The sequence below is a fragment of the Sinocyclocheilus rhinocerous genome, unplaced genomic scaffold (genome assembly GCF_001515625.1).
Source record: "Sinocyclocheilus rhinocerous isolate Xijiao unplaced genomic scaffold, SAMN03320098_v1.1 scaffold1182, whole genome shotgun sequence".
Taxonomy (NCBI): Eukaryota; Metazoa; Chordata; class Actinopteri; order Cypriniformes; family Cyprinidae; genus Sinocyclocheilus; species Sinocyclocheilus rhinocerous.
The window spans coordinates 761635-773271 of record NW_015624203.1 but is presented as its reverse complement, the minus strand read 5'-3'; the positions used below and the strand labels follow the sequence as shown (position 1 = coordinate 773271).

The 11637-nt window shown below is 35.9% G+C and overlaps 1 protein-coding gene across 1 annotated transcript in view; it reads left to right on the top strand.

The window, feature by feature from the left end:
• LOC107739135 (cAMP-specific 3',5'-cyclic phosphodiesterase 4B-like) overlaps positions 1-11637 on the top strand; it is a 148951-nt gene that overhangs the window by 13973 nt on the left and 123341 nt on the right. Inside the window, exon 2 of the mRNA XM_016551150.1 lies at positions 5812-6050. Within this exon, the coding sequence (XP_016406636.1) occupies positions 5812-6050 (239 nt within the window). The remainder of the gene's footprint in view (positions 1-5811; positions 6051-11637) is intronic.

The following is an 11637-nucleotide window of genomic DNA, read 5'->3' as shown; positions in this document are numbered from 1 at the left end:
GCAAAATCCCCGCGATAAATAACTCAACCGCTGGGTTACGTCTGACCCAGGATCTGAGTAACACAAAAACTACCCAAACATTGGGTTGTTATGTCTGACCCAGGAGCTGGGTAACACTAAAAAACTATCCAAACATTGGGTTGTTACATTTGACCCAGGAGCTGGGTAACACACAAACAACCCAAACACTGAAAAAATAACCCAATAAAATGACCCAAAAGGCTCAACCCAGCAATTGGGTTAAAAAAATAACCCAGGATTTTTTAGAGTGCAGCAGTGGTTAATTTTGTAGAATTTTATTGAACTCCATGAACTGAACTAAATGTGTCAGATAAAAGAGACATGGAAAATGTGCAGAGTGATGGGTCGCCAGGACTGGAAATGAGAACTGCTGCACTACTGAAATTTTGATATTTTGGCAATCATATCTTGTGCTGTTTAGTCCATAAATGTTCTGTGTGTGATGAAGCACTTTTCTCTTAAGTTTTTTTCTTTCAAACAAAGTCAAAGAGAGTCAAGCACCATATGGTCGAAGGTATTTTGTTTGAGTGCCTGTGCTTTGGGTAATTTTAGTTTGAAGGAGAAAAGGTTGTCCGTAGAGCACAGGGCTGTTTTATAGCTCGAAGCGACGCTGCATTAGTCTAATGAATTAAAAAAGAACGTGGTCTCGGGTGGCTGCAGGCGTTGGCTGTGAGCTGACCGCAGAGTGTTCCAGACACAGGGAATCTCAGGAGGTCACCTTGGTCATCCCTGGTCTGGCTGATTGCTCCGTCCTGCTCCTGTGCTCTCCCTCTGAGATCATTTGGGGACAAAACGCTGTAATTCTGACGCACAGAAAGGGCTGGGCCAATGGGCTGGATAATATCAACTTAGAAGGATGTTGTCCAATCACAACATGATACGTTTTCCATGAGCTAATGTTTGGATCAGTCAAATACAGATTATGTCCTTTGCCAGACGACATGAGCTCAAATAGATGCATCTAAATCTGCAAAATATCTTCATACTTGCCCTTGATTGGTGGGGAATCTGAAAACTGTGTCTAAAGGACAGTAATATTTCACCCCAAAATGAAAATTTGTTGCTGTTTTGGATGCAGCTACAAGTAAATCCTAAGATTTTAAGCCTAAACACACACACACACACACACACACACACACACACACACAAGAGCATCATAAAGTATCATAGAAGTGGTCAAAATGTACTATATTCCAAGTCTTCTGAAGCCATAACATATCTTTGTGTGAGAACCAAGCCAAAATTAAGATAATTATTAACTGAAAATCTTCCCTTTCAGTGAGCTGTTAGTCTGATTACCACTACCATGCACAACTGAATTACCTCAGATCATTCCGATTTACGAATGAATCGGAATTAATCAGTATGACTGATGTTGTGCTCTGACTCAATTCATTCACAAAACGAAGAGCACTTCTTGTACCCTCTTAAAGGAGAGATAGACCAGATATCAAGATTTTCAGTGAATAACAGGTTAAAATCAGCATGAAACAGAAGTTGTGATCATCTTTTCTATTGTGATGTATATCTGAGTGAAATGGCTTCTCAAATGAGAAAAAATATAGTGTGGGAATTGATCGTTGTTAAAAGTAGGGTGGGAATTTGTCCAAGTTTGATTGGATTGTTTCTGTTTGCTATTACTGCAATCTAATCACTATGATGTGAGTGATGGGAAGGGTTAATATCGTTAACTAAAACTAAAACTAGAACTATTAAAAAAATTATTACTTGACAAAAAATAAACGAACTAAAAAATAAAATATTAAAATAGTCCATTTTGAATAGTCAATTTTGATTTCATGGTGACTAAATTTTGTCACCTATTCTATGGCTTCAGGAATATATTAGTACATAGGTTGTACAGATCACTTTTATATTGGTTTTATGGTGCTTTTGACTCCAATTTAAAGCTTGAAAGCCTCGGTAATATCTGTATTTCTAGTCACCTCTAGTCAGGATGCGTTTTGTCAGAAATGACATCTTTAAGGACTGGATACGTGTCCCTATACGTGTGTTTGGAAAGTTCTGAACTTTTCTGCAGCGTCCATGTCAGAGTATTTTGAAATATTAAAATCAACTCTGAGACTCTTAGCATGATGCATCCATCAGGATGTGATCTGAAGGATAGTAAATTGTTCCCAGCATTCAAAGTGAGCATTGCATTTAAGGACAAAAACAGCAAAGTGAAGCACATGAAAGTCCCTGTTAAAGGAGCTACATTAAGAGAAGGAAAGGCTTGAAGGGAAAACAATCTGATATGTGGGGTTGCGGAGTGGAAGACTTATACTGATATTTCTACAATTTGGCGACGTATGGAGATCTGATCTGTGGTAATGCATTTTCTATTAGGTTAGGGCATCATTTGGCCTCCACCTGCTCTGTTTTCAGAGGAAATTCTCCCCTTGAATTGATTCTATAAGAGGGGTGTAGGAGTGTTTTAGCATCCAGAGCTCTGCAGCTTTGTCTGTTTAGATGAGCTTTTTAACAGCTCCGGTCAACAGTGTTCCTCTCCATAACATGGAGCTCTGTTCACTTCTGAGAGTTTTTTCTTGTGGTCCCTGACAGATGATGCAGAAACACTCTTCTTTTCTCAGCTGTACTGATGATATCAGTTGCTGGCGAGTTTCTTTTGCTTTCCAGCCAGTGTTGGTCTGCTATCAAACATCTTCAGCTGCCCACATATCTTCCCATCATGCTCACTACCACTGTTGTTGCACAGCACACAGCATAGTGTTAATGTTTTTACACACATAAAGCTTAAATATTGGATGTTGTATATAAGTAAATTAGAAAAATAAATTAATAAATACATACACACACACACTGTACAGTACATAAATAAATATATTTATTATTGTTATTATTATTATTATTTATTTATTTATTTATTTATTTTTTAGTACTGCAATTTTCAAACCACCTGGGTACCACAGTGTTATTGGTTAGCACTTTTTCTGTCAGCAACTTTTTTTGACTCCCCATTGTCAAACACAATATTTGAAGGGCCTTCAAGGTGTTTCTGGTAGTGCTGCTGTAATGAGAGAGCTGCTTTTTCAGCGGTTTTATTTACAGAAATTAAAGAAGGTATCTTGTATCTTATATATTATAGATATATTTTATGTGCAATTTTTCATATATATAATTATATATAACTTTATAATTAAAATAATAATGATAATAAATCCATGAATCCATGATTCTAGACTGAATGTTCTTTAGGATTTACACTAATTTAAATGACTTTTCTAGTCGGTTGCGATTTACTTTTTTTCATGAATAGCAATTTCGATCTAATATTTTTAGAGCTTTAAAAATATAATTATTATAGTTATCATAAAAAATATAATTATAAAATATTATAAATGTTACAGTTTTTCTCGATTGCTTAAACACATTTCTTGAAACTATGCCTCGTATTCTCAAAACAGTAAACACAAATCCATAACGTCTCACCCAATTCCCCAAACATCCTATTTTCAGGTCAAAATGAAGCTCTACACTCAAAACCATTCACTCTTGCTGAAAAACCAAACTTTTCCCTCAGACATCACACACAAGCTTTCAAAAACACACACACTACAACATAGTATTACACACTGGTGCAATAAATTCAAAACAATATATCCAAACAAAAAAGTATGTTGCTTGTGGTTCTCCCCCTCAAAAACCTTTTCACATGAACACAAAAGACACAACCAATGTATACATTGGCACATTTTTATTCATTCATGTACTAAACAGCACAACTGTAAAAAAAAACAAAAAAACTGAAAAATGGCGTTATGGTTTTGAAATTTTAGTTCAAAAGCCTGGTTATAGTGTTTTAGCAATCGAGAAAAACTGTAATATATATAAATATATTTATAAAATATAAAATTAAATATAAAAAATGACTTAAAGCTTTGATTAATTTACACTACTTTTTGAGGTCTAAAAATCATACTTTTAAAATAGCCTCATACAGTATATCCAGGTTTTCACTGGTTCATAATTAAAAAAGATGTGCTTTGTCTTATTTTAAATCATCTGGAGGCTCCCTTTAGTAGTGAGCTGAGGCCCTCTTGTGGGCCCTGGCCCTGTGGTTAAGAACCCATGGTCTATCTATGTGCATGTGTCTCTTTGCTGGTATGATGAAATGCTTTTACATTCTTTATACATCTTTGCTTTACTCTCAGAAAACAAGTACAAATCAGTCACTGGGCTGGTATTTTAAGAAACAATTCTGTGTTTTTCTGTCAATATGGGGTGCTGTGTGTACATTAATGAGGAAAAAAAATTAACTTAAATGATTTTAGCAAATGGCTGCAATATAACAAAGAGTGAAAAATTTAAGGGGGTCTGAATACTTTCCGTACCCACTGTATGTATGTGTGTAATAAAGATCGCATAACCTCAGTTAAGAATTCATCAGACTGATTCAAACTGAACTAGAACCAGCAAATATGAGTAATTTGTTAGTGAATCTGACTACTGGTTGTGTTTATGTTTGTTTTTATGTGCACCTCATGAGGATGACTAAATTGAAAGAAGTCTCTGCTTGTCATGGTTTTTCAGTACACACAAATGATACGTGGGAACACAGTGGTAAAGGAAAATTAATTAGAGCGACTACAGCATGTATCAATCAATGCAGTGTTTCTCATATCTCAGTTCTGTGGGGGAGTTTTTAGTCTTTCCCTTTCCTTACAAAATGTACAATGGTAGTATAATGGTAATACATTGGCTTTTAGGTGGTAGTACTTTTGCTAAGCAGTATTTGCTAACCATTATCTAAAAAAATCTAAAAAAATATCACATACAAAAAACAAAAGTGTACCATATCACGTTTTTGTGCTTGTTTTTAGTGTTGTAACAGTGCTCGTTTGAATACTGAATATATTTGACTGTGAAGATTTACCTGACACGTCTAATCCAAATATTTGAAATATTTATTAGAGCTATTTTCTGTTTTATTTAGACTTTCCCACATTTAAAGCTTTTGTTTGTACAACAGACTTCTATTAAATGTCATTTTATGTATTTTCAAGAAACATAGAAGTTGAATGTTGAGTGAAAGGCGCTGGCTCCCTCTACTGGTGTGAAATTCTTTACAATGTCTTAAAGGGTTAGTTCACCCAAAAATGAAAATTCTGTCATTAATTACTCACCCTCATGTTGTTCCACACCCCTAAGACCTTCGTTCATCTTCAGAACACAAATTAAGATATTTTTGATCAAATCCGATGACTCAGAGAGGCCCCATTGACAGCAACGCCACCCAAACTCTCAAGATCCATAAAGGTACTAAAGACGTTGTTAAAACAGTCGACGTGACTACAGTGATTCTACAAGAATTTTATGAAGCGACGAGAATAATTTTTGTGCGCATAAACAAAACAAATATGACTTTATTCAACAACCTCTTCTTCTGTGTCATTCTCATACGTTGTTTACGTCCAGCGCTTCCAGGTTCTATGTCAGAACGCCGGTTCATTATTGAACGACTTCTGCATCAGCATCACACGCATGCGTCGCGCTGCTCACATGTGTGAGTAATTAATGACAGAATTTTCATTTTTGGGTGAACTAACCCTTTAATTGGTCTTATTCATTAAAATTCTTTAGTCCACTGAAAGCAATTCCCATTTTTACCCTCGTTTCTCTTTCTTTCTCACTTGGTTTTATTTTATTGTATTTATACAACTCTTGTTTAACTGGTAGAACATGTACAATGCAGCCGTCAAAATAGCCTTAGCTGCTGACATGGCATTACATTTTTTACTACCTACCTACCTCTCTTTCTCACTCCAGGACAGTAAAGAGCCTCCGGACTGCAGACTAAGTGAATCTTTCACCTCTTCGGGTTGCACGCTGGGGGTGGACCTGCGGCAAGGTCGGCGCCGTTTCTCCGGTAACCTACAGTTGCCTCCTTTATCATGGAGGCAGACGGAGAGGTCCCGCAGTCCAGATGACGGGATCATGGCAAGACCAACTACACTGCCTTTCATTACACCCCCTCGCATTGACATCACACCTGTGGACACTGAGTGGTGAGTCTGTCAATCAGCTCCTTTCACTACTCCTCTACTTTCATTTCAGAAATCTAATATCTTAAAAATGATGATGTTAAGGAACTTTCTTCAATCTCAGTTTAAAATGCAGTGACAACTGTTAGTAAGCATTTTGTATGTTTTAGTTTATTTTTATTTTTTGTCTTGAAGAGTGTAAACACTATGGTTCTGTGGTTCATTAATAATATTGTTTGAGTTTTAACAAACCTGTTTGGAAAAAAACATCATTAATTTCGCAAATCTTTGTGCGTAGGTTATATAAGCTTTTATATTATATGAAAATAGGCTATATAATACACTTCCATTCAAAATTGTAGAAGTCTCTTATGCTCCCCAAAGCTGCATTTATTTGCATTATTACAATTGAAAATAACTGTTTTCTGTTTTAATATATTTTAAAATGAAATTTATTTCTGTGCTGGCAAAGCAGAATTTTCAGCAGCCATTACTCCAGTCCTCATGGTTGTTCATAAATCATTCTAATATACTGATTTGGTGCTCAAGAATTTTTTTTTCTTATTATCAATAATGAAAATATTTTTGCTGCTTAATTTTTTTGTGAAAATGGTGATCATTTTTTCCTGGATTCTTTGATTAAAAGAAAGTTCAAAAGAACAGCATTTATTTTAAATAAAAATCTTTTGTAACATTTTAAATCTTAATGACCCCAAACTGTTGAATGATAGTGAGTATTACTCATACAAAGCATTTTGGTTTATTTGGTCATGTCAGGTGCCCCCTCAAACAAACAAACCAACCAAAAAAGCCTTATATTAGCTGTAAAAGTGAGGTTGTTGTTTCATTAAAAACAATGCTGACAGTCTGCATAGGCCTTATATAAAACCTGTTGAAATACATGGGTAAAAAGTCTTCTTTTGTTTTGGTTGCTTTGGCAGTGTTACTTTTGCTTAAATTATTAATAACTTTCTAATATTAATTGAGAGGAATTGTGCTCATTCTTGTGGCATCTATCAATATCAAAAATTTAAAGTATGATGACTTATGCTTTACATTAATTTAAGTATATGTTGCCATCCAGTCACTGCATTGCTGATTATGGTTTCGAGTATGGATCGTTAACGTGCACATTGACAACTGGAAGTTTCAACAACCAAATTAGCCAGACGTTATGTGACATTAATTCTCTCAGATGTTAATCAACAGATGAAGAATAGGGCCAGTTTGGTGTCTCTGTGGGTGCAGAAACACTGGCAATTAATTAAGTTTTTATTTTTTTCTCTCTCTCTCTTTAATCAGTAAAACATAAATGACACGTTTATTTATTTTATTTGCATATGTGCATATTGTAGCTGTTCTGGTTTATGTGACTACATGTTGCATCGGTAGAAAGATGTTTCAGGAATAAAAATTCACTGCTAATTTGTAGCTGTTTCTGAAGTTGATTCTCATCACTCATGATTTGCATAATGTTCTTTAGTTATGTAGAAGTGTCTGCAAAGCTGGTAAATTAGTACACATATTATACATTTTTTAATTATTTGAAATCTCCTTAAAGGATTCGTTCACCCAAAAATGAAAATTCTGTCATCATTTACTCATCCTCGAGTTGTTCCAAACCTGTATGAGTTTCTTTCTTCTGTTGAGCAATGAGCACAAAATAAGATATTTTGAAGAATGTGGGTAACCACACATATGACGGTTGCCATTGACTTCCATATTATGAAAAAAAAAAAAATTCTATGGAAGTCAATGGCTACCACCAACTGTTGGGTCAACAACATTCTTCAAGATATCTTCTTTGTGTGTGTGTGTGTGTGTGTGTGTGTGTTCAGCAGAAGAAAGAAACTAATACAGGTTTTGAAGGTGAGCAAATAATGACAGAATTGAAATTTTTGGGTAAACTATTCCTTTAAATGTCTCGTTTGGTCTTTCTAATGTACTTGTATGTCTTAGCATCTTCAATATATGACATAGTACATATTACATATATATGGAAATCCCAAATTGCTGCATGATGAGAGATGAAATATATTAGTTTTGCTTCCAGCACTGGTGATTTAAGCTGCAGCTGCTCAGTCTCGTTGCCATGAGGAGAGGGAAAGCTGTCTGGTTGTGGTTGGCAATACAGCAACAGCTGGTTTGTAATCATCAATCAATCATTCATCCTTTAATTTGTCTGGTAAAAAGATGTGATTTGACTTGTAATTATTTGACTTGCAAAGATGTGAGTTGCAATTAGTGAGTTACAATAGCTTGATGGGCCCACAGCAAATGCACCGATAAGCCCAGAATACATTTGTGCTTGGATACTTATAATACTTGATAAGTGTAGCCATCAATTAGATTTTTAGTTTTATCTGCCTGAAAATAAACAGGTCTGATTTTCAATATTTCATCTTTAGAGCATATAAATTTGATGTGTTTGCCATTAGATTACATGTATTGAGTTGGTAGTTGTTGTCGTTGTTTGCCAGTGGAGGGCAGCATGGAGACTAAAATACATCATGGTTCCTACTCTGATGTTTCTGTGTGTGACACCTCTGGTTTAGTAAACCTCATGAGCATTCATCAGTTTGCCCCCTAAAAACACACCTGACCCACATTTGTCATTAAATGTATTAAAGTAGGCCATTTCATTGCTTGACTCTTTCAAATGGATGGCAAATTGAGATGAGATTTGGATGTTAGTCTCATTATGTTTATTTAAAGGAATAGTACACCAGAAACATAAGAGATCTAGGTGAATGTCACTGCCACTCTTTTCCATAAAATGAAAATGTATGAGGACTGTTAAGCACAAAGTGACAAAAAAATGTGTCATAAAAGTTAATCATACCACCCTATACCAGGTCTTCTAAGAGAAACAGACAAAGATTATATCAGTTTTCACTGAAATCTCATTGGAAAAGGCAGATTATCAGTGAAAATTGGCTTAAATTTCAGTCTATTTGTCACAAAAGCTGTAGTATGACTTCATTCCAGTTAGAATAATGCACTGTAAAAAATCCCTGTAAATTTACAGCGTATTTACAGCGTAAATTTACAGTACTGAACTGTTTTCTAAAATGACGGTGTCTTACCGTAAATGCACACGTGATCGGTGGGGGAGGGGAACCAAAGGCTAGCTTGGTACAAGTGATTGACGCCGACGCACCGAGGAGCATCGGGTACATACAAGTGATTGACGCCGACGAACCGAGGAGCATCGGGTTCAGTGAAAGTTTTATATGCATGGATTTCATCTCAAGTTGAAGCTCATTTACAGGTAAGCAGATCAGAGTCTGAAATAAGTTTATTTGATATATTTATTTTTTATGTGGGCACAATCTTTTAATTTGCCTTTGACAGATTGTTGCCAACCCTGCGGTTTAAGACGGTGAATTAACGTTAAGTTAAGTGTGTGTGTGCGTGTGTGTAAGAAAGAGAGAGAGCGATTCTTGCAGCTAATTGCATGTTTTGTTGTTTCCTGGTGTAAAATCCTGTAAATGTTAACCTTATATAGAGGAAAATATAAAATACTTGCGTTCGGTGGGGGAGGGGAGCAACGGTTAGCTTTTGATACCAGTGAGAGAAGCGTCGGTCTCAGTGGATATATAGCCTAAATGGATTTTATCTCAAATTGAAGCTCGATTACAGATAACAGGGATCTGAAGTAAGTGTGTTTGCTTGATTATCTGAAACAATTATTTGCACAATCTTTATATTTGCGTTTTGCATTGGCGCCAACCCAGTGTGGTTTAAAATGGAGGATTTGCTTAATTTGCATTCTTGTTCCTAAGTTAGGCGTGTGTAAAGTTGGCATATATTAACCTTATATATAGGGAAATCGAAAATAGGCGTGTAAACTTAATTTTACTAAGGAAGCATATAAACTTGCCGCCTTTTGCATGAGCACTTGACTTGATCCTCCTGGAAACCCTCCTGCCAGTTTATTACCTTTAATTTACAAAAAAGCCGTAATTCAGAATACCGTAATAAAACTGTAAAATTACGGTACACTCCTGGAAACCCTGCTGCCAGTATATTACCGTTAATTTACAGGGAAATTTTTTACAGTGTGGATATAGAATATGTGCATAAATAAAAAAGGTACAAGGCTACTTATACTTTATTTTGGAGCTTAACAGCCCAGTCATCCTTCATTTCCATTATATGGTAAAGAGTGGCTAGAATGATTCTGGCCACCACATTTTGCGTTTCAAAATAAGTTGAGTTTATAACAACATGAGGTTGAGTAAATAATGAAATAATTACAGAATTTTCATTACTATAAATATACTGGTTCCTTTTTCACTTCTACACAGGTTCATATACGTACTGTACATTACAAATATATATACACACACACACACACACACATATATATATATATATATATATATACTGTACATATACATATATATCATTATTTGCCATATCTGTGTGTACATATATATATATATATATATATATATATATATATATATAGCATTCATTGTTTGCCCTGCTATCTCACACTCTTGCATTTCTGCTCTTGTTGAGCTGTCCGTTTGATGTGTGTGTCAGGAGAATCAGGAGACGAGGTTTAGGGAAAGCACTATATTTGGAGCACAATTATTTTCCTGCTGATGTGACTCTGTTGCAGATTGATTTGAGAGCTCCCAGGTGGCTTGTGGGATAGCTTTATGGGCCAGGCATAAGCAATGATGCTGGAGGACAGACACTACAGGGCATTGAGCTGTCTGCCAAACGAATTCATCAGTGACTTTACCCACTTTCTTGGAACTGAGCACTCAATTGTGTGTGTGTGTGTGTGTGATCGTGAGAGAGAAAGAGAAATTTCTGACATCAAGTCACGCAGACAGTGTGAGGCAGATTCATTCAGAAGTGCCATTGCACAAGACCCCAGGGCAAGAGACCTCCTCACGCTCTTGTGTCCGGGTCAGATCGAGGTCTATTTAGTCACTTCCTGTAGGATGAATGGCTGTATGATGTAAGAACACGTCTGTCTCTGTGACTTTTAGTCATCATCATCTCTTTGAAATATGAATATACTGATCCTGAAATCTGAATGACTTTGTTTTCTGAGGAACACAAAAAGAGAAGTTCAGCAGAATGTTGTAGCTGCTGTTTTCTTTTCAACGAGGCATGAAAGAACCAGAGTACCATATTTTGGGGTCAGATTTGCACTCAGAAGTGAGCCACTTTACTCAGTAAATCTGACTTTTGGGGACGTCCTCATTTGTTAAAAAGATACAAAATAATTTTTTTTTTTTTTTGTAAAACTGAAGAAAGTGTTCAATTAGGTTTAAGTCTATGGAATGTTTCCATTTATACAGCGAAGTTAAATCGTTGTCTGTGTGTATGTGTATGTTCTTTCCCAGTCTGTGTAATTTCTCATTACTCGTGGCCTTTCTTGTGGAAGATTAAAATCAACTTTCTTAAAGGCTTTTGATTTTGTCAATTGATGGTGTCCTTCAAAGCTCTTAGTGGACGATTTTAAGACATCTCCTTACATATGACCCTTCACCTGAAAATGCCAGAAGAGCCATCAGACAAGAGTGAAGATGAAGGATGGCTGGGTCTCACACACACACACACACACACACACACACACACACACCGA